We start from the raw sequence: 22,479 nt of genomic DNA on the forward strand, positions 1-22,479 counted from the left end.
TCAGTGAGCTGAAATGTCCTGTTCCAATCTCAAGTCAATCTGATGAAAATTGAGGATTTTAGAAATACCACCTTTATTGTTGACCTCAGGGATTATGATGACCTTCTGGTTGATGTTGCCCTCAAGCATAATTGGCTAGTTTAACTCGGTGACCTGAACTATAAATCCTCTTCAAATTTACGTCAATTGCATGAAAATTGAGGATTTTAGAAATACCACCTTAGTTGTTGACCTTTGGCCTTTGTTGACCTTTGACTTTTTGACCTCGAAAATGTTAAACTTCTTTCTTATGATAAACTCTACTAGGTGGTGAAGTTTCGTGAAGATCGGTTTAAAATTGTAACCTGTAGGTGACAAAGAGACAGACAAACAGACATACAGACAGAATAACAATATCGACTGACCAATATAGTTGAAAAATCTTCGATTTTGCAAGTAACAAACAAACAGACAGAAAGGGGTGAAAACATAACCTCCTTCACCTTCGGTGGCTGAGGTGATGAAACGACGTCATAAATATGAGTAAAATTTTCAAAACTATCAAAATTAATTAATTATCAAGGATTATTTATCTTTTCAAGTTGATTAAAAAAAAACAGCAATTAATGAAAACAAAGGTTGAATGACAAGTTATGAAAGAAACGACTTTATTGTTTTGCAAAACAAAACTGACAATATTCATTGATTTCAGACAATATCTGACATTGACACGTGAAAGAGCGAGAAAACACAAACAACAATAATTGAACTTATTGCTTTTCTTTGAAAAAATATTTCTTCCAATACACTCCAGCTTGATTTAAATGATGTTGAAATAAAGAACAAATATGAAAAAAGTTTCCACAAGCTATTTGTTACTTGTAATCAAGACCATGTAGCATTTTGGTAACATGATACATCCCAACTGTCCAAACGATGTAGCAATAATAGCAAATATTTTTGTTATGAGATTGAATGTTCCTTCTATGCTGTTGTAAGCTGGAACAAAGGCCAGGCACACGAGGAGGCAAACAGTCATGCTGAAAGTCATGAACTTCGGTTCCTCATGAACAAAATCCAACTTCAGTGCCTTAAAAGCAAGAGCGTAGCAGGTAATGGCAAGAAAAACGAGATATGAAAGTGAACCAACTGGCCACGCCGTTGATGTCCCTCCACACTCTAACGTTACCGTATTGGGACGGATCTCTGTGTTACGTACGAGCCTTGGTTTCCCAACAAAAGCCCACAGAAGGCAAAATGTGATTTGTGGTATCAGGCAAAGTATCACCATGAACTGTTCATCGAGTAACTTAAACTTGGACAATGTGCCAACTGTGGAGCAAGTAAGAGAAATAATATTATTAAACATGTAAACATGTGCAGATATAATATCACAGAATAGTGAAAACAATAAAAAGCGTCCACTCAGAGAGATAGTTTTGATGAAAACAATGAATGTGAGATGCATGGTTTGTGACATCGAATTTTTTCCTCTGCCACCAAAGGTGGATGGAGGTAATATATTTACCGCTGCCTGTCTGTTTGTTTGTTTGATTGTGAACAAAATATTTCAAAAAGTTTGAACGGATTTGGAGGAAATTTTGTGGAGAGCTTGGGTACATGACAAGGACGAAATGATTAGATTTTGGTGAAGATGCGAATCCGGATCTGGATCTGATAATTTTTAAAGTGATTTTTCACCATTGAGTGACAGGGATAAAAACAATATATAGCAGGATATTTCAAAAATGTATTGATGGATTCGGACAAAACTTAGTGGCTGAGTTGATTAGTTGACAAGAACAAGCCAATTAAATTATAGTTCATGTCCAAATCCAGATCCAGCCTATCAGTGGGATACAAAACGTAAAACAATTAGCCTGGCGGAGATATGCTCTCCACCGAGTGCCCTTCTAGTTTTTTACTGAAAGCAAGCAAGTTACATTTATAATACATTGTCAGCCTTTTGAAAGTATGTCGAGGAAAGTGTATGAGTACCACGAATGTAAAGCTGTTGGAGGAGGATTGGTGGAATACGAAGGAAAAGAGAACGTGATGAGAGAGACGACGATGAAGATGTATTCCGAGTGCAGTATCAGTCCACCCATGTTGGATTAATTGAGCCTTGCCACTGTTGGATAAATTAATTGAGTCATAATTATCATGATAATATTGTTTGAAGTGAAACTGCCAAACACACACATGGACTCACAGATGCTGCAACAGACACAAGAATGTTAGACGAGACAAAAACAACCATTGAGCTTGGGGGAAGTGCTGTCACTTTCTGGGATACTCTGGGCACCTGTGACGTCAAAACAATGGCGGCGCTTTTCACACCACGCTCAGCAGGGCATTTCCGAAGGAGAAATATCCTCCTCCCCGTGAATGCCAACCTATGGGATTGTCATTCCTCTTCACTTTCTAATTGTTGACTGTCAAGCAAGGAATCAGCACGTTGAATTTTTTTTAAAGTTTTTGAGACGATTTAGCCTGAGTTTGAACTGACAACCTCCCAGACTCGAACAGGATGCTCTAAAACTCAAAGCGAAAATGTTGCTTCCTGTGAAAGGTAACTGCACATGCTAATTTTATTATCCTTTGACACTGAGATGGTGAAATAATTCAATGCATGTATGGAAAGCACATGCAAGAAATAAGAGGATTGATGTCATTATCTCCATTACACCCTGAAGTGTGTTTCCTTATGAAGATAGAGAAACACTTCATGTGATGTCACTTTCCAGTAGACAACTACTATACACTGTTCTTTTCACATGTCAATTTTTATAACAGCTTGAAACATTTTGAAAATTCATTATTGATCAAAGACAATGAAATAAGTAAATTGCTCACCTGAAGGTGTTTGAGGTTTCCATGCCATGATCAGTACACACGAAATAGCAAATGTGAGACACACACAAACCAATGGATCACCGATCTGGCATTTCTCCTCATTTGGAGCTCCAATGGATATCAAAGAACTCAAAAGGGAGACCATGAGAGCGAAGAGGAAAAGCATAATGACACGTCCATCAGCATCCTTCAACACAGGTGAGTCTCTACCATGAAACATGATAATTCCCACAATCACTATAATCACAATGCCCAGTGAAGTGAAGCTCACAATAACCAAGGCTGCAGGGTTTGTGAACGCAAGGAAATCTTCAGGCATGGGCACGCAGCCATTTTTATCTTCATTGGACCAATCGTAAGTGGAACATTGGAAGCATTCTGGGGAATCTATTCAAATAAAACATGAAATATCCAAACTTATTAATGTAGCAATCACACTATCGCAGATGAGGAAACAAATATTACGAAATTAATCTTTTCAAAACAAAAGTAAAAATAGGGGCAATACCTCTGGGACCTTGCCTGGTAGTGGCTGGACAAGATAACCAGGAAATCAATGATCAGAGTGGATGACCCACAAAATATATAAAGAAGATAATAAATACCTATGGATTTTTTTTTTCATGCCATGAATAAACTTTGGTTCATCAAATGAAAAAGGTTGTGGCCAAGTTTTATCGAAATTGTGTGTGTGCTTTCGAAGAAAAAATAAATACACATTTTTAAGGGCAATGCATCTGTAGAACCCCGTAGACCCTAATCTCATTAATGCTGTGAAAAAAACTTTGGTACGTCATTTGCAGAGATGCCAACTTTTGGAAATCAGAATTAGGGAGGATTTTCAACCGACACCAAATAATGTGCGCTAAGCGCACATCTCGAGCGCGGAGCGCTCGACCCTTGCGGCGGGGTCCAGGGCCCGCCTTAGGGCCCTGGAAGCTCTGGGGTTCTAGATGCTCTCTAGTGCCCTCTGAGCCCTATTTTGGAGCATTTAACATGTTAAGAATTCCCACTTTTTGAACAAAAAAAGGGGAAAATTGTGCACTTTTTAATGTTACATGTATGTTAATATTAGTAAGTTAGGGGACAATCAAAGATTAACAAAAAGCACAAAAGAAGCAATATTTTTCTTCCCTTACTGGCTGGTACTACTGCTGCTTGCTTTTTCCATGGCAGCTTTGCTGAGTGACAGCTGTGTGGCTCTTTAGCCCTTCTGATTATGTCTTTGCTGTATTCTCTCTGGTAGCAAGGGGTGTTATGAGCTAGTTTTTCAATTAAGAGAGCTTCCAGGGTTTTGACACTCAAATTGGGACGAAATTCAGTATGATTCTTCCGTACAAGACTGAGTGCCCGCTCACATGATGCGTTCTGAATGAGGAATGACCAAGATTCCCTTCATCACTTTGCTCAAATTAGGATACTTCTTGGCACCAGTGCAGGGATCTGTGAGCTGTGAAATCCGATGCCACTGCTCATCCACTCTCACTGTCTCAGTAGCAATTGTAGCTATGGAGGCGTCTGCCTGGTAGTGAGCGAATTCACTTCTCAAGACTGTCTATGTCACTATCACCGCCACTGAACAGACAGGGGAATTTCTTGATGAAAAACTCCACACAGTCAAACCCCACTTCTTGGTGTAGCTTAACATCCAGCACCTGAGCATGCTTGGCTAATTCATCATCCAGCGGCCAGGTTTTGAAGATGTAATTGCAGGCTTTCACATAATATGAGCGAACTGCACTGAAGAAACCTTGGATGTCTGACTCACTCAGAGTGAAGGTGGATTTCTTGAGACTCCTTTGTTCCCTTATATACAGTTTGGCATCGTTCCCAATCATGAGGTCCTCATCATTCTTCTGATGATTTCTGTCAGAGAAGGGTACATTTACCAGAGCAACCGATGACACCGATGGTTTCAAAACCACACGAAGATATCTTTCAGAAGACCATTCAATTCTCCGTGCAGGAGATGAATACAGGGTTCTGTCTCTTTGGAGCAGAAGATTCCCCTTTCTCAAAAAGCTTGTTAGCATATCGAAGGAAGAAACAATAGAGTTTTGTTTGTGGAGACAAGAACATCCTGTTGACACGTTTTTCTCTAGATTCCTGCACAGTGTTTGAGGAAGATGCGCTTTTAGTTGTAGAACTCGTAGTACACTTAGCCGCAGGGCGATCACACTTGCGTTTACTGCCAGCAGAAGAGGTCAGACTCGTAGTACCAGATCCAATTCTATGCGTTTGAGGAGAGAGCTTGAGGTAGGTGCAGCCAAGGAAGAAGACCTCTGATTCGAAGGTTTTGCTGAGCTTCTATCAAGTGATTTGGCAAAAGCAGAACTTAACTTGGGTCCTTCTTTGCCTGTAGATGGGACTATCACAGTCTTTCTCGACTCTGAAGGGATCTGCTTTGTGGATGAACGTGATGAAGGGCCGGTGATGCTACCTGCTCTCAGCATTGGTTTTGGTGCTGTCCCTGCTGTCTTCTTCGCAGCAGATACTGCAGTGGTAGTGGTGAATGCTGCTCCACGAGTGCTTGATCCTGCAGTGCCAGTACTGGCAGTAGATACAGTGCCGTCCTTCTTGCTCGTTGTTAGAGTCTTGGCTACAGTTGGTTGCATTTTTTCTTCGTACTTCTTCTTTGAAGAAGAGGCGAAGTGGCTCCCACTGTTCAATCAGCCTGTCTAGGCACTGACCAAGGGACAGCCACCTTGTTGCGACATGCTTCAGAATCTTGTGTCGGGGCATCACAGAGTTCTTGCAGTGCTTTCACTCCTTTGACGCGTTTACTACTTTTGTCCAAGTAGTAGTAAATATCGATGAGAAAGTCATCTAATTCAATGGGTAAGGCCTGAGCCGCCTTCTTGGCCGTATTGTGCATCATATGGCAAGGGCATCCCATGATGTTGCATTCTGGATTTTGTTTGTGGATATAAGCAGCGACTCCTTTGTGCTTGCCCACCATGACAGAGGCATTATCAGCACAAAAGGAAACACAATTTGGCCACGGAATTTTCCTGTCACTGAACTCATGATCAAGCAGTTTGAAAATGTTTTCTCCAGTGGAATCTTGTTTGCACGCAGGCAAACTTAGCAAACCTTGCTTCACAATCCCAGCACTGTTGTCATAGTACGAAATCAGGACAGGATATAGCTGGGCCTCACCACTGTCATTGCTACCGTCTGTAGCTAGGCTAAATGGAGCTAGTCTAGCAATATCGGCAATAGATGAAGCAGTAACATTTGACAACTCACCAATTACACTGGTCAACAACAAATTTGTTGTCTGCATTTTTTAAGCTGATTTAGGACGAATCTGATGCGCTGAATCCAAAACTCACATTAGTTTTGTTCAATCAGGTCAAGTTTTTGAGATATGGCCACATGTCGTTTTTTACATTTTTGTTCACATGTACGCATGTGTGGAGCATTTTAGAAGAAGTTGGTGGGGGTAAAATGTCATGTCAAATAATTGTTTTAATTGGAAATAATTATTTTAATGACAAGAAGTATTCAGGTACGATAGTTCTAGGTGATTATGTCGAAAAGGGATCAGTTTGAAGTCATAAAACCTCAAAATCTTCCAAAAATTGGTGAGGCAAAGCATAAAGTTCGTGGATCAAAACTAAAGTTAATGGGGCAGATTTTGTAATAATGTGATACAAAAAAGTTGTATTTCTTGAAATAACGAACTCTGAAGAATGTACAATACCTACATGCGCCTAATTTATGACATGCGCTTCTGCTCAAGCTTGGAGTGCCACAGTACGAACCCAAAGATTGGAGACTGTTCATTGACAGCAGCAAGCGATCACTGAAATGTGTTCTGCTACACAACGGCAACCAGTTTGCCTCTGTACCCATCGCTCACTCGACTACACTGAAGGAGAAGTATGAAGCGGTGAAGTACGTGCTGGAGAAAATTGGTTATGATCAGCATAAGTGGTTTATTTGTGTTGACCTGAAGATGGTGAACTTTTTGTTGGGACAACAGTCTGGCTTCACCAAGTACCCATGTTTTCTGTGCATGTGGGATAGTAGGGACCGTGCTCAGCATTACACGAAGAAGGACTGGCCTGTGCGGGAGGAATTGGTGCCATGCAAAGAAAGGAACGTCATCAACGACCCTCTGGTGGACAGACACAGAATACTCTTCCCACCGCTGCACATCAAGCTCGGCTTAATCAAGCAGTTCACCAAGGCTCTGGACAAAGATGGTGACTGCTTCACTTACTTGTGCCAGGCTTTTCCAGGATTGACCATGGAGAAGTTGAAAGCTGGCATCTTTGATGGTTCTCAGATCCGTCAGCTCATCAGAGATCCAGAGTTCAAAAACTCAATGAACGAAGTGGAACTGGAAGCGTGGAAGACATTTGTTTTGGTAGTGAAGAACTTTCTTGGCAACAATAAGGCCAGAAACTACGCAGAACTTGTCAACAACATGCTGACTGCTTTCAGAAACCTGGGCTGCAACATGAGCATCAAGATGCACTACCTATTTTCACATATGAACCGGTTTCCTGAGAACCTGGGTTCAATGAGTGACGAGCAGGGGGAGAGATTCCATCAGGACATGAAGGAGATGGAGACCAGGTATCAGGGTCGCTGGGACGCAGTCATGATGGCTGACTACTGTTGGAATCTGAAGAGAGACCTCCCTGCCGCTGAACATTCCAGGAGTTCGAAGAAACGGAAGTTCAAGCCCTGAAGTTTGAACAGTGGTGACGCAACATGCAATTTACTTGTACTTACCTTTATCAATGCCCACCATTCAGATGACAGTAATCGATGTTTCTATCATGTAATCAATAAATGTTGTTGGCAAAACATTTTTTTTTCTTAAAAACATGTTTAGGATGATATGTGTTGACAAAAATCAGCTGATAATGCCACAAAAATGTAATTGATTTTGTCACAAGATCTGATTTTTTCAAATCAACTTAGCACAAAAACCTGACCTGATGGAGAGAAACGGATGCCATTTCCTGATTCAGCAGTGCCAGAATACCCTAATTCACTTGTAGAAATCTAGACAACATTCAGAAAGTAAAAAATTGTTGACCAGTGTTCTTTTTTCTTCTTTGTTCTTGTTCTTTTTTTTTTCTTTTTTTTTCTTGCTTTTTGTTCTTGTTTTTTTTATTTTTTTTTATTTTTTATTTTTTTTGTTCTTGCACATCTTGCACATCTTGCAAGTTTTTGTTCTTGCACATCCATACTTTGAAGCAACTTTTGAATCTGGAAACATCTTTTGAAATTGAGGTCCAGCATGATCTGAGACTGATATGGGCAAGTTATGTTCCACAATAAATCCACTAAAGAGAAGTTCCGCTCGAGTAACATCCTCTTCCTCGCTTGTCCCTTGTTTGGTGAAATAATTCAGAAGTGTACCGGTACTCGTGCTCGAAGATCTCTCCTTTGCAATGTCTGTGTGCCGCTTGCTTCCAACGTGCTTCCGAATATCATCGCGACCTCCGTGCTCAACTGAAATATCAACGCTGCATACTGTACAATACGCATGATGAATTCCTCTTTCAGACTTTCGAATACACGGGTATTGGAGACTGTATTCGGTGTTGTACTTGGAGACCATTTCTTGGTCTTCGTAAGCTTCTTTTCTGCCATTTCGTAATCAACATCGAGGGCTTGAAGCATCGGTAACTTCGAAGTCGATGTTCCACAGCTGCAGCGCGACTCGTAGAACTCTAGCGGCTGTTAAATTAAACACCGCACGGTGGTCGCGACCGCCGGGCTGGTACGGGGCCCAGCTGCATGCAGTGAGCGTATCGCATGCATATACACTGTGCATACATACCGCATGCACTGTATTGCACACAAACCGCATGCACTAAATCTCAGTGCATGATCGCATAAGCGAGATCCAGACCCAATGTTTCGCTGCTCCTCATTTGAATTTGCAATTTTTTACGTACAATTTGGTAGCAGCGAACGTTATGGAGTTACCACATGTTATACGTAGCAGACGATGCTTTTCATTCAATTCTCATACCAGTACATTCTGATTAGTGAACAGTGCAAAAATATCAAAATTTCGGGAGGATAAGGATAGTGATCGTAAGGGCGGGAGTTTGGGTGAATTTTCGGAAGCCTCCCGATGAAATCGGGAGGGTTGGCATTGCTGCATTTGTGGTGAAGGTTCTGGTCAAGTTTCATGAAATTGCATGTGTAGTTTCTGAGAAAAAGCAAATACCAAATTTTGGGGGCAACCCCCGTAGCCCCCTTAGGGCCCAATTTTTTTTTTAATGCCATGAACAAACTTTGGGACATACACGATCATGAATGTTGTGTTAAAGTTTCATTGATATCATACGTGTCATTTCAGAGAAGAAGTTGCAAGTATTTGTGCACGGACAGTCAGACGGATGGACAGATGACATTCCATCCAATATATTCGCCGGAACTATGGTCCAGGTGAGCTAAAAAGGAATATTTAGGGAAATAGAGAGCTCAATGATGTTGTCCAAAACCAGGTTGGTCCGAAAGTGCGATCTTGGGCACAATTAACCTCAACAGGAAGATCACAAGTGATTTTCCAAACCTCCTTAATGTTATATCAAGACAGTGAAGAAAAGCAAACCTGTTCCATTGGAGTATTCTCGACTCGTGCAGTGGATACAGTCAAAGCAGCAGAACGGTTCTCCTTTTCGTGCAATCTTCCGTGTTCCGGGAACACAAGGCTCACTGCACACCGACTTCGGAACCTGGAAAACAATTGTTTCATAGTTCACTCAAGGTTTTTTGATCAACAAAAGCATCATCATACATTTTGTTCTTTAAACTATTATATTACTTCACCTTTGCAGATCACTTTCGAAATTTGAATTTTGTTGTTCTTGAGATTGTAAAGATTTACGAATCATGGAGTACAGTTGCACTACATAATCGAGGGATGATATGGGAAAAAAAAAATATGGCTGCCCATTCAAATGCACACACAATGCTATGCTTTTTAAACTATTATAGAGTGAAGTCATAAACAATGAAAAGCCATACCTTTTATTCTCGAGCGGTTTCTGAACTAAAAGACTAGAGAAGATGCCAGAATACATCACTAAAGTACCAAACTAAAGCTAAATCACCAACTTGTACTTCTTCCTCCCCTCTAAAAACAATGTCAAACTGCAGCCCAACTTAACTCAGTAACTGCTGAAGACTTGATGGTGATTCCAATGCAAGGAAGTCACTTTGTCTCTGGTGTATTGCACGCAACCCAAAATTTATAAACATTGAAAACATTAATCATTACTAGCCGAAACCTGTCACAGACAGATTCCGTTCATTCAACCACCCTCACCAGCTCACCCACACTCGAGGGACATGGACTGGACAGGGCGTGCTTGCCCCCGCCTACTCATCCCCCGCCCCTGCCCCATTCCCCCCTGCCTCCCACCCACCGCCTTCAATTTGCTTACCCCCGCCCAAATATTTGCTTACCTTGCCCCCTGCCTCTTCACTCCCCACCCCTCGTCTCTTGATTCCCCACCCCACTTGCCCCCAACCCCTGTCCACCCCCTCACTCAACCCCGTCTAATTCACCCCAGCCCCCGCCCACTCATCACCCACCGCATTCACCCCCCCCCGTCTCCCGCTTTCAATTTGCTTACCCTCGCCCAAAAATTTGCTTACCTTGCCCCTGCCTCTTCACTCCCTGCCCCCGTCTCTTCATCCCCCGCCCCCGCCTCTTCACTCCTCGCCCCCGTCTCAACGAAAAGTGTTTATTCTGCTTCAGAGTTGAAAGTTGACTATTGCCACTATGTGTGATGCACTCTTACAGGTACGAAGTTTCTTTCAGTCCAGGTCACAGTACCGAGAAAAATGTGACGCGACCGCTAGGAGGAGCGCGAAATTGGTCCTTCAGTATTAATATATAGATATTACAAAAATAAATCAAATGTAAATATGGACTCAACCAACCGAAACAGGATTGTGGGAGAGGGTAAAAGTGGACAGAACCATTCCGAAAGCTATACATACACAAACCATCACCCAAATCAACTGAAATAAGTGTGAAAACAATTTAATAACATCCTATAGATGGATTTAATCCATATCAAAATAACACAATATACAAAACATTAAGCATTTTATTATTTGTTTTAATTAAAATTGCTTCAACATTTCAGCATGTGTGGTAATCTGTGGACTGAAACAAAAGCCAGGATTAGTGTGTGTGTGTGTGTGTGTGTGTGTGTGTGTGTGTGTGTGTGTGTGTGTGTGTGTGTGTGTGTGTGTGTGTGTGTGTGTGTGTGTGTGTGTGTGTGTGTGTGTGTGTGTGTGTGTGTGTGGAATTATAATGTGCCATGAGCCTAAATTCATACTAAAATAACAAAATATAAAGAACATTCAGCATTTTATTACTTTAAAAAATTGTAGAGACCATAAAAAAATGCATTTCAAAAAAATGTCAAGATATAGAGGGATTAAATAATAATAAAAAACAATATAGGAATGGAAACCCATTGCAATGCCACATTATGACATCACAATCCTCGAATGGATTGCCATCACAAGATCTGTTGACATTTTACTTTTGTTGTGCGATTGTAATGGTTGAAGAGGAAGAATGAAGTTGAAGAATCTATTATAAATGGATGAGGTGTGTGTGTGTGTGTGTATATTAATTTGTATATTAATTATGTACGTCTATTCATGAATTACGCACTATTGGAATATACCCTTTGACTCCTTCGACTGCTGAGACCCCTTCAAATTTGAAGACACTTTAAAACCTCTAAGACCCTCAAGACCCTGAGGATCAAAAGTCCCAAAAGTCTGTGAGAACCCAAAAGTCCCAAAAATTCCCTGAGGACCCAAAAGTCCTAAAAATCCGTGAGGACCCAAAATTCTCCTGTCCAGGCTAGAGTTCCTCAAGGCAGTGTCCTGGGCCCTGTTCTTTTTTCTGGTTTTCATCAATGATGTCTCTGACTCTCTGGAAAATCCTCTTTTTCTCTTTGCTAATGACTCCAATATCTGCCGTACCATGTGTCGTCCCTCAGATCGGCAAGCAGCAGTCTCTTCACTATCTCCAGATCTGGATAAAATCACAAGCTGGTCCAACATGATTGTGTTACAAGTCTTGAATGCCTGACAAATCTCACAATCTCACTATGTCTCTCCGAAATAACCATCTGGACCCCCCCCCCCATCTACTTTCTCATCTATCCTATTGAAGAAGTCCTTTCATTCAAGCTTCTGGGTCTCACGATCTGCCATGATCTTTCCTGGGAAAGCCACATTTCCAGGCTGGCCTCCAAAGCCAGTTGCCTACTGGGCATCTTCCGTCATGCAAAGTTCTTCCTTGCCACTGTTGGATAAAAACCAAATCATTCCTTGTTAGATGCAAAAGATCGTTTATTTCTCAAGTGCAGAGAGACTTCCTGGGGCAATAACCAGGCAACTTTTGCTTTTTCAATTCAGAATCAAACCTTTTATAAAACTCAGCATGGGTGCGCTTTTCAACCTGAACTGCTGATACAGCAAACATTTTTTTATCAAACAAGTGTGAATCTCCCCTCATAGGGAAAGAATGTCATGCCGGAATCCTCCTCGGCCATAGGTAAAGCAATAACTGTGAAACATGATTAACAGACTGTCGACATGGTGATAAAACTCATGGTGATTATAAAGGTGCCAGCTTTCCATGTCCACAAAGAGTACATTGATTTCGTTTATATATTTCCACAGAATATCTTAGCTCCTGACCACATACAAAGCTTTTGTTGGCAGCCTGATGGAGTACTAGTCTCCAGACTGGTCTGGTGCTCAAACCTCTCACCTTTCTCAGATTCACGCTGTGGAAACCAAGGCATTAAGGATCATTTATAACTCCTGCAACGAGGCTGAGTATTTGGGTCTCTCATTCTCTCACCGCAGGCAGGTCGGTGGTCTTTCTGTCTTCTACCATCTCACCTCCCGGCCTCCCCCACCCCCGCTCTGTCTGCGATATGTACTCCCACCCCCCATAATTCTGCAAGGCGCTCAAGGTCTGCCAGCTACCCCCCTTCGAGCAAAACTACCATGATCAAGAATCATTGCTCATCTTCACTCTTTCATTGCCCTATTTTTCCCACCTTTAGAACAAACTCCCACACTCACATCAATCCCACTCTTCCCTCCAGGCTCCAGGTCTTCAAAACAGCTGTTCACCACCGCCTCTTATCTTCCCCCATCCAAAACCACGATCTTTTCTACCCCCGTAATTCCACCTCAAACCCACCTCCGACAAATTCCCTGCATTCCGTCCTGAAAGTCCCAGTTGTGTGAGGACCTGAAAGTCCCTGGAGTATCCATCTTGTTTACCCTGTTGTACCCTGCCCTGTCCCTCTACTCGTGTCTCTGTTCCCCACTGTTTTGTCCTTCCCTCTCCCACCCTCTTGTCTCCTGCTCCTCTTGTTAGATGTTCTGTGTGTTCGCTCCCATACGAGCCTCGACATTGGATACAAAAAAAAGTCCCAAAAATTCTCGAGGACCCAAAAGACCAAAAAAGTCCCAGAGGACCCAAAAGTCCCAAAGACCCCTAAGGCTGTGTATTCTGTCAACCCTTTAACATGACTATACTACAAAAAAATCTGTTGGAATTCCCATGGTTTAAATGCACACGATGTTGAGGTATATGAAGCAGCTTAATACGTCCATCTCCCAAGGCATGGCATTGTAATTATGCAATAAATAACAAAAAACAATGACAACATTGCACAAATCATATATTAATGAACACTAATAATATTTACAACAATAATAAGAATAGTAGTATCACATGGAAATCATAAGAGCAAACATATAATCCCCACGATGGCCCCAAGCACATATCGGCTTCATGAAAGGCAAGCTAATGCTCAAGCAGTACAGCAGGCGGGGATCCAACAAGGCTGCAAAGACCAATGAAAATTTGGTCCATCGGGCCAATGGTCGCACGAGTAATGAAGAATAATAACAATGAAGAATGACACTACATTATGATGCCACAATACGACACTGCAATCCTCTTTTGGATTACCGTCACACTATCTTTTGACTCAGTTACAAGCAAACAAACAAGCATAAAGTTAGTAAAATCATGAGAGCAAAAAGGATGAACTCACCACCGTGAAACAGGACCAGAGCAATGAAGTCCAAAGCTGTCGACTCATATTTATTTGTCCTCCCAAAGAGGTTGATGGGAAAGTACCTCGATAAAGCACCCACTCAAACATTCCCTCTCACCCTGCTCACTCAAACCTTCTGCCACACCCCACCCACTCAAACCTTCACCCTCACCAAGACATTAATTTGGCATTCTAGTAGCCGGATACAAATGAAAATACTTCATCACCCTTGCAGTGGATGATTTTTTTGTGCCCATGATCTGATGCTCGATACTATAGACACCGATGCAAAATTCGGTGCCGATCCAGCCAGCCCTGATTTCTATCCATATTTTTCAGACGTACACACACAGATAATTTCTTTATTTACGTCAGGTATGGGAGCATGTGCCAGAACAGCTCGTCGCTGCGTCCACTTTCCGCCAGTACTCCAGGGGCCTTCGTCTCGCCTTCCCCCAGGAAGATGCCAGGCCCATCCCCATCTCCTTGAGATTCTGGTCAACCTGACGCAACCACGAGGCACGTGGTCGGCCCATTGGACTCCTCCACTCACGAGACTCCCTCGCTGAGAGAATCTGGTTAGCAGGATCAGCGTCAGGAAAACGAGCCACATGTCCATACAGCCGCAACTGACACTCACGGACTATGCAGGTAACAAATCTCATCTGAGTCTCTCTCAGCAACCGCTCGTTGGACACAAAATCTGACCAGCGATAGCCAAGGATTCTCTGAAGAGACCTGGTACCAAAGGAATTAAGTCTCCGTCTCAGATCCTTGGTCAGAGTCCAAGACTCCCATCCATAGAGCAAGACTGGAAGCACCAAGGACTTGAAGACTCGGACTTTCGTCCTCATGCACAGGTACCGGCAGCACCACACGCCATGATCCAGTGAATCCAAGACTCCCCAGGCCCGACCCAGACGTCAATTGACCTCTGACTCACAGCCAGAAGAGACATGAATATCTCTGCCAAGGTAAGTGAATCTCTCCATGACCTCAACATCCTCACCACAAACAGACACAGACAGGACAGCAGCATCCAAGATGTCATTGAAAGCCTGGATCTTAGTTTTGACCCAAGAAACGCATAATCCCAGCGGCTTTGACTCCTCATTCTGCACGTCGAGGGCCCCCAAAAGGATATCTCCGCAAAGATGACTGCATCATCTGCAAAATCAAGGTCCGAGATCTTGACATTCCCAAACGATGCACCGCAGCTTGATCTTTCCGACATCCTCCCGAGAATCCAGTCCATACAAGTGCTGAAAAATGTGGGGGCCAGTACACACCCCTGACGAACTCCAGTAACAACTGGAAATAAGTCAGAGATGGTACCACCACACTTCACAGCACTCTCAATACCAGAGTAAAGTTCAGACATCAGATCGATCAGCTTTGGTGGCACCCCACGAAGACCAAGAATCCTCCAGAGGACATCCCGATTCACTGAATCGAACGCTTTACAGAGATCAACATGGGCTGCAAGCAGCCCCTGCCGAAACTCTCGTCTGCGTTCGGTGAGGTCACAAAGAGCAAGGATACGGTCAATCGTTGACCTCTTTGGTGTAAAGCCGGACTGCTCTGGACGCTGGTGCTCAAGCAGATGGTGGCGAACCCTATCAAGAATTATCCGAGCAAAGACCTTGCCCGGCACTGAGAGTAGCGTCACCCCTCGGTAGTTGTTGCAGTCTTGGCGATCACCCTTCCCTTTCCAGAGAGGGACAACAAGGCCCCTCGTCCAATCAGTTGGCATGATGCCTGTGTTCCAGGCAGAGCACAAAACTGCATGCAACAACACGAGTGCAGCATTTCCACCAGCCTTGAGAAGTTCAGCATGGATGCCATAGATCCCTGGAGCTTTACCCTGTTTCAACCGGTTCACCGCAGCCCGTGTTTCCACAAGCGAAGGTGGACCACAGTTGATTGGAGGGTCAGCAACAGGGATTGTAACACCATTGATGGCCAACTCGACAGCTGATGGATCAGCCTGGTACAACCGCTCAAAGTAACCAGCCCAGCGGGCCTTCACTTCAGACTCCTCTGTTAAGACCTACCACTCTCTGCTCTAACTGCAGTGCTCCGAAGGATGGGCTTGGATGAACGCAATGCGCGAAGTCCCCTGTAAGTAGGACGAGAATCACCTGTCCACAGGTGATGCTCTACCCCCTCACAGATTCCTCGCACATAGGCCTACTTGTCCACCCTCAGTGCACATACAGTTTTATGCCTCAGCTCCCTGAACAGCTCAGCTGTGCCATTCAGCCTGGCCCTGCGACTCTGGTCAATGGTATCCAGTGTCCCTTGAGAGACAAAATTCTTCTTTGCCCTGCGGTGAGCTCCAAGACATCCACCGGCAACATCAAGGACGGTGGTCTTGAAGGCGCTCCATAACTCTTCAGGACCCCCCAAAGCACCCAGACACCACAAATGTCCACTCAGCCTGTTCACAAGCTCCTCAGCTACTCCCTCATCCCTGAGCTTGCCAACATCCAGCCGAGGCTGGGATAGTACCATTCTCCAGGATTTAAGGTGCAACTTTAGAGTTGCTGCAACAAGCCGGTGGTCAGTATTGAGGAACTGATATATCATCTTTATTTATTATCGTAGAATGTCCTTGTGCAATAAATTATAAAGGAGCTTCTTAAGCAATGGTGTACCTTGTGACTTCCACCATTTTTCTCGCAAATAATTGGGTTAAGTTGGGATTCCTGGAGAGTTAAATTTATTGTGATCTTGTTTCATAATAAGAAGGATTCGCCACAACTGGATCGCAAGCTGGGAACAACAGGGCGGTATTGGCTCATGCAAAACAGTTATACTTCAGTCATCTTTTGAAGTATCAGCGTCAGCATGTGATGATAACCATTCATTAGGGTTGCATCCCATCTGGAGGTTGTTATGCAAGCTACATTTTATGAAAAGTACAAAATCAAAAAGCATTGCAATCAACAAATACACAAGTTACATAGAAACAGACACCACCACACAAGATGTTAATTCATACTTGATTGCCATTCTAACAAAGAAAACTGGAAGGGCACTTAGTAGAGCATGTACCTCTGCCACACAATGCCTGATCCACGAGAACATATGGGGCCCAATAAATTTTTGAAATATCATGCTATATATCGTTTTTGGACATATCTCTCAATGGTGAAGAATCACTTTAATATTAAATAATTCTCGTATCCAGATTCGGATTCAGATCTTCATCAAAATTTAACCAATTTGTCAAGGTCACGCTCCCAACGTGTCAACCAAGTTTCGTCGGAATCCATTCACAACTTTTTGAGATATCGTGCCATATATTTGTTCAGCCCGATCTCTCAATGGTGAAGAATCACTTAAAAAATGATCAGATTCGGATCTTCCCCAAAATCTAATCAGTTCGTCCTTGTCACACACACACACACAAGCTGTCCACAATATTTCATCCTGATCTGTCAACAACTTTTTGAGATATCCTGCACACAGGAAAACAAAGAAACAAACAAGCAGTCATAGACTGGTGCTTACGAAATCGTCAACTTGACCTCTGACCTTGTCTAATAAAACCTGTCTCGTGAGAAGGTAGCGACGCAAACCAGAAGTTTCTACGATTATTCTGTACCAAACCATCAAAAATCGAATGCTTGACCTCACTGTGACCTTGACCTTTGACCGATTTTGACCAAAATCTAATCAGCACTTGCCAACAACCTCCTGAATCACGAAGTGTTATGTAATTTGACATTGGTAGCTTCTTCAGCTCTCGAGTTATCGTGCCTACAAACAAACACACAAACACACACACACACAAACAAACAAACACACAAACAGAGGACGGAAGTCATCAATATACTTACGAAATCTTTAGATTTCTTAAGTAAAAATTACAAAACCATGCAAAATTGCAAAAACAAAATTAACAACTGACAAAGATAAGATATCTTCACAATAGTCAGCATCCTTCTGTCATCAAGAGATGATGGATATGTAGCATCGTTGGGGATGACTGCTTATCTAGGATTAGACTTTCATTCATCATCACACCATTTGAAAGCCTTTATCCCTGAGCAGGGGTCAGCTTTTGCGGTCAGCTTTTGGTGGGCTTCATTCATGGTACCCTTTCTTGTGGCAATGTTTTTTACAGCCGGATGCCCTTCCTGACACCAACCCTTTCGTTGCCTTCGACACTGCAGGGATAATTGCCAGTATACTGGTGCTCAGTTCGCCGACCTTCCAAAGGATGACAGGCTGAGTCAACCCCCCTGATGCGAACTCAGCAGCCAGCGGGGCTCGAACTCAGGACCCCAAGGATCCTAAGACACCACCTTAACCACTAAGCCACACCAGGCTCTGGATTAGACTTTCATTGAAGACTGAAAAGTCTGATTTGTTAATGGCAGGGCATGACGTTAGTGCTGCATCTATTGTCTGCAAAAGCTTTTAACGCAAGTGCTGCAGAAAGTGAACTGAGAATTTTACAGAGCGTAGATTAGAAATGATGTGTGTGATAAGGGTATCATTGCCAATCGGAGAGGACATTGGATTAGCTTCCTCACGGATGTGTTATTTGACAGCTGGAAGCAGGAGTATGATTAATGTTGATTCACAGCTATGAAAAGCAGCTCAATCCTGCTAAATTGCATGTTTGACATTGTCACAAAAATTCAGAATGTTTTATAATGACCTTCCCAAAAGAAATTTCAACTCTTACACTTGGGTTAATTGGTACATCTGTTCTTTGTGGTTCATCTTTTAACTGACTAAGTTGGAATAAACATTAAACGAGTGCGATCAGAAAGACAGTAGCTTTCTCAATCCATGGACATCCAAGGAACCTCCAATCCTCCCACCCTTCCACCAAAGTAAATTAACAACATACACATACAATTATTGATGCTAATGACTCAAGTCAACTTACCTTTTTACTCCCATTATTCCAGTAAGAGTCATCATTATTCACGAAGAGTTTTTTGTCAGGTGAAGAGTTCGAATCAAAGTGTCCAATATTTTTGAAAATTATTTTTCTTTTGGCATTTATTTCCCATATCAACAGCTGATATGATGCAGGTGGGTCTCCGTTTTCATCAAAAAACATTCTAGCTCCCATAGCCGTTTTCCATCGCACATTTCGCAGATACAACAAAAGCTGTAAGTGGGGTACAAATGATATAAATATATTGTTATGGATTTGCCTGAAGGTGGATTACAAACGGAGTTCTTGTAGCTACTTCCTTGATGGTGATGCTGAAGCTGACGGCTCCGCACATAACTCTGCAGTGACGGTTTGTTAAACAACCACAGGCGCTATCTCATATACTTTATTTATGTTCGGTCCAGTGTCCAAATCCCACTTTACCTGGCCGGCAAATTAAACCCCCTCCAAGGTAGAATACAGTGCTTCCAAAGGCATAACCAATTCCAGGATATGGCCAAGCTTTACGGTAGGTTACACGTTTGTGTCTGACTACTGTACTCAAATAATCGGCTTGGGTGAACTCCGATACAGAATGCTATGTCTAGTCAATTCACACAGATAATGGGACACATTTAACGGGATTATAATTCAGGATTTCACATATTTATGAGACAAACAACGTCACACGTGTAAAAGCCTTTTCTATACACAAAAGCCACTTTGCCAATTACTTACCACAAATAACTTATGCGTCACATTCATTCCGGGAAAATAAGAGGATTACATTTGATAGACAGAGGAATGATAGAATTGGGGCATGGATGCGACCCTGCTCTTACCTGAACATGAGCCGTCTGGCTCATGTGGTGCCGAAATGGCTCAGCAATATGGGTGTCTGAAGAGGTGTGGCATGTAAGGTACAGCGTGTGAGGTGTGAAAGTGTAATGGGAGTCCTGCAAATAACCGTTGGCAACTCTGTTGATTCTCTAGTCCTCTGAGTGAGTCAGCACATTGGGTTCTTGAGGAAATGCGAGAGTGTGAGGTGCAGAAGTATGATCAGGGTCCTGAAAAGGACCGTTGTCAAATTTTGCCGATGCTCTTGAGTTTTAGATCGAGTGAGTGAAATCCAGATTGGGAGAATGTCAGTAGTTGTGTGTTAAGCACTCACAGGAGCCAGCTCCTTGACAATCTCCAACCTCTCCATCAGATTGCTCCACTCCCAAATCCAGCTCTGTTCCTAACTCAAAACTCCTTTGTATGGTCCCAGGCAGGGAACTTTATTCATGTGCCAACTGTCATCTCACATGTCCAAGCCTGCTCAGATCCAATGGCACTCATTGTCTGAACCTGTGATCCATCGGCACCCATTGTGTGGTTCAGAATTTGATATTGGTGCCCAAGCGACAGCGGCGTTCCTTCATCGGTGCCGTATCTGCTTCACTTCCCCCATGTGCCCACTTGAGGGTGATGTAACTGTCTCACTTCCTACATGTGTCCAATCACTGTGAGGAGTGCTGTTTGTGGTGTTTGCACCAATGGTGAATGAAGGTTATTCTGTGTAAGGTTGTTGATTTGTGGCACTTGTGGTGCAGATCAAGGTTGAATGGTGTTTGTGGTTCATGTTTGTGAAGAGTTTAGAAAGAGAGGACAATGGGGCAAACATCGCTACAAGCACATTGCACATTTATCCACCACAAAACATTGGGCTCTCAGGTTTATCTAAACAAAATACTATGATATAACTACTCGATTGTTTTATGTGATTCGACAGATGATACCCCAGGGGTTTCCAAAATCCATCATAGTATATTGCAATGATCTCCATCTATCTAAGGGGAGTGACGCAAGACTACCTGAGAAAACCTTCCAAAATGCCTTGCGGAATCGTGAATTTAAATTATTAAGTGCCAATGGCAACTCAGGAAAAATTAAATAATAAAATCTTCAATTTGCCTGCACATGCAAATAACTTAACTCACGTGTCCCCGCTGGTGATTTACGAGCACCGATAAAGTTATCAAACCCAGGAAACAACCGAAATAATAATAAAAAAATCAGTTTCATAAAAATCTGAACAAAGGAAACAGGGAAGGAAGAAAAGAAAAACAACTTTTGCAGTGAAAATGCAAAGAAGAGGAGATGGTCCCATTGAAAAATAAATGAAATAGTCTCTGAAGTGATAGTCAGACACTCGGAGAGAGAAGTGAAACTTGGTTCAGGATTGGTTAGTCAAGAAGAAGAAAGAAGCAGCTTGGTTCATGGTTGGTCGTGCTGAGAAAGGTGCCCTCTTCTGGATTGGATGGGAAAAGCAGGCTGCAATACCCCCACACATGATGAGCTGTGAGACGAGTGTTGTGCCAGCTCAGGCATACTTTTTGGCAAAGCTCGGGACCAGTTGCTCCTTCCCATGACCGACTCCCAGGACAAGTTTGGACAGGTCTGATTCAAACGAGAACAGTGGCGGTAATTGGTTTGAAGACCGTTGGTTGTGCGGTCAGTGAGGCGAAAGGAAAAAGGTTGTTAATCACATAAATAACTTAGAAATAAATACATTTAGCAGTGAAAAATAGAAATGGATTGTCGGGGGACAAGACCTAATTGACAGAACTAAATTGGAGACTAATATACATCCATTATAAACACGCAATTATTATACAACTAATGAGATAAGTAACACTTTAACCCCAAAGAGTCCATTTGCATTATGATATATTTGAGTGGTTAAGAATTGCAAGAAAACTCTTCATGTATTTAACTCAATTTTGTGGAAATGTTAGAGAAAGGTTTTTGTTTTCAACAACTAATTTTAAGAGAAAATGCTTGAAAAAAAAAAGAAAGAACAAGATCCTCTTACTTGCCACGGTTGAAAAACAGATATCATGGGACACGATCCATTTTGAAAGGGACTGTTTTGGGAGGTACACCTCTGGATGTTCATCAAGGCATATGCAACAACATAAACAGCTTGGTAAGTGTAGGATGAAAAAAATAAATTGGAAACATCCGTAAACTGCGAGTAAACTTTGTCTAATGATTCTTGGCCTGAGCATGGTGGAAGCTCAATTTTTTCTCTTTCCCAGGTGCATCTGAAAACATCTTCCCACAATTCAACAATAAAATCATTCAATGATTTCTCATTCCCATAAAGTGGGTTTTCTTCTCTTTTTAGTTTTTGATTTTGAAAAATCATACTTTTGTCAGCAAAATATCTTCCTTTTGTCTTTGTGAGAGAAATATATATATAATAGTGAGCAATATTTTATTCCCAGCTACAATTCAGAAATTTGTTCAATGAATGCAAAATTAGTCTTTTAAAAATTTGGATGAATCAGCTCTTCTTGGGAACTTTTAGCAGGCACAAAGTCTAAAAATTCACATTTTTGTTTGGCATATTTATGCAAAGGAGGTTCAATGTGCACATTGACCTTATTACAGTGGAACATCTCAAAAAAATTGGGAATGGGTCCAAGGATCCTGAGTTCAAATCCCCCTTGGCTGTTGAATTAATACCAGGTGTGGTTGACTATGCTTGTCATCCATCCAAGGTAGGCAAAATGAGTACCAGCTTGCTGGTATCCTGTGTCGGAATGGCAACCAGACCAGGATTGTGTTCAATTGCCAATGAGGATTATCCGAATGAATGCA

The 22,479-nt window shown here is 42.4% G+C and overlaps 1 protein-coding gene across 1 annotated transcript; it reads right to left on the reverse strand.

Annotated features, from left to right (window-relative positions):
• Positions 1-714: 714 nt before the first annotated feature.
• On the reverse strand, positions 715-22,026 carry LOC147035713 (extracellular calcium-sensing receptor-like). Its single transcript, XM_085847047.1, has 5 exons — positions 21,689-22,026; positions 18,838-19,065; positions 9,425-9,548; positions 2,836-3,222; positions 715-1,311 (listed from the first exon to the last, which is right to left on the reverse strand). Exons 1-5 carry the CDS (start codon positions 22,022-22,024, stop codon positions 848-850), a joined length of 1,539 nt encoding a protein of 512 aa, XP_085703173.1. The 5' UTR covers positions 22,025-22,026; the 3' UTR covers positions 715-847.
• Positions 22,027-22,479: the final 453 nt, after the last annotated feature.

The sequence above is a fragment of the Eptatretus burgeri genome, chromosome 1, assembly GCF_056783735.1.
Source record: "Eptatretus burgeri isolate ZD-2024b chromosome 1, Ebu_testis_v1, whole genome shotgun sequence".
NCBI lineage: Eukaryota > Metazoa > Chordata > Myxini > Myxiniformes > Myxinidae > Eptatretus > Eptatretus burgeri.

What these genes read in the sequence shown, in the direction of transcription:
- LOC147035713 (XM_085847047.1), bottom strand. Translation starts at nt 22,024, where the DNA reads ATGATTTTTCAAAATCAAAAACTAAAAAGAGAAGAAAACCCACTTTAT. An exon ending in GGAATAATGGGAGTAAAAAG is followed by an intron (nt 9,549 to 18,837) that starts GTAAGTTGACTT and finishes ATTGTTTTCCAG; the next exon opens with GTTCCGAAGTCGGTGTGCAG. An exon ending in AGAATACTCCAATGGAACAG is followed by an intron (nt 3,223 to 9,424) that starts GTTTGCTTTTCT and finishes TTATTTGAATAG; the next exon opens with ATTCCCCAGAATGCTTCCAA.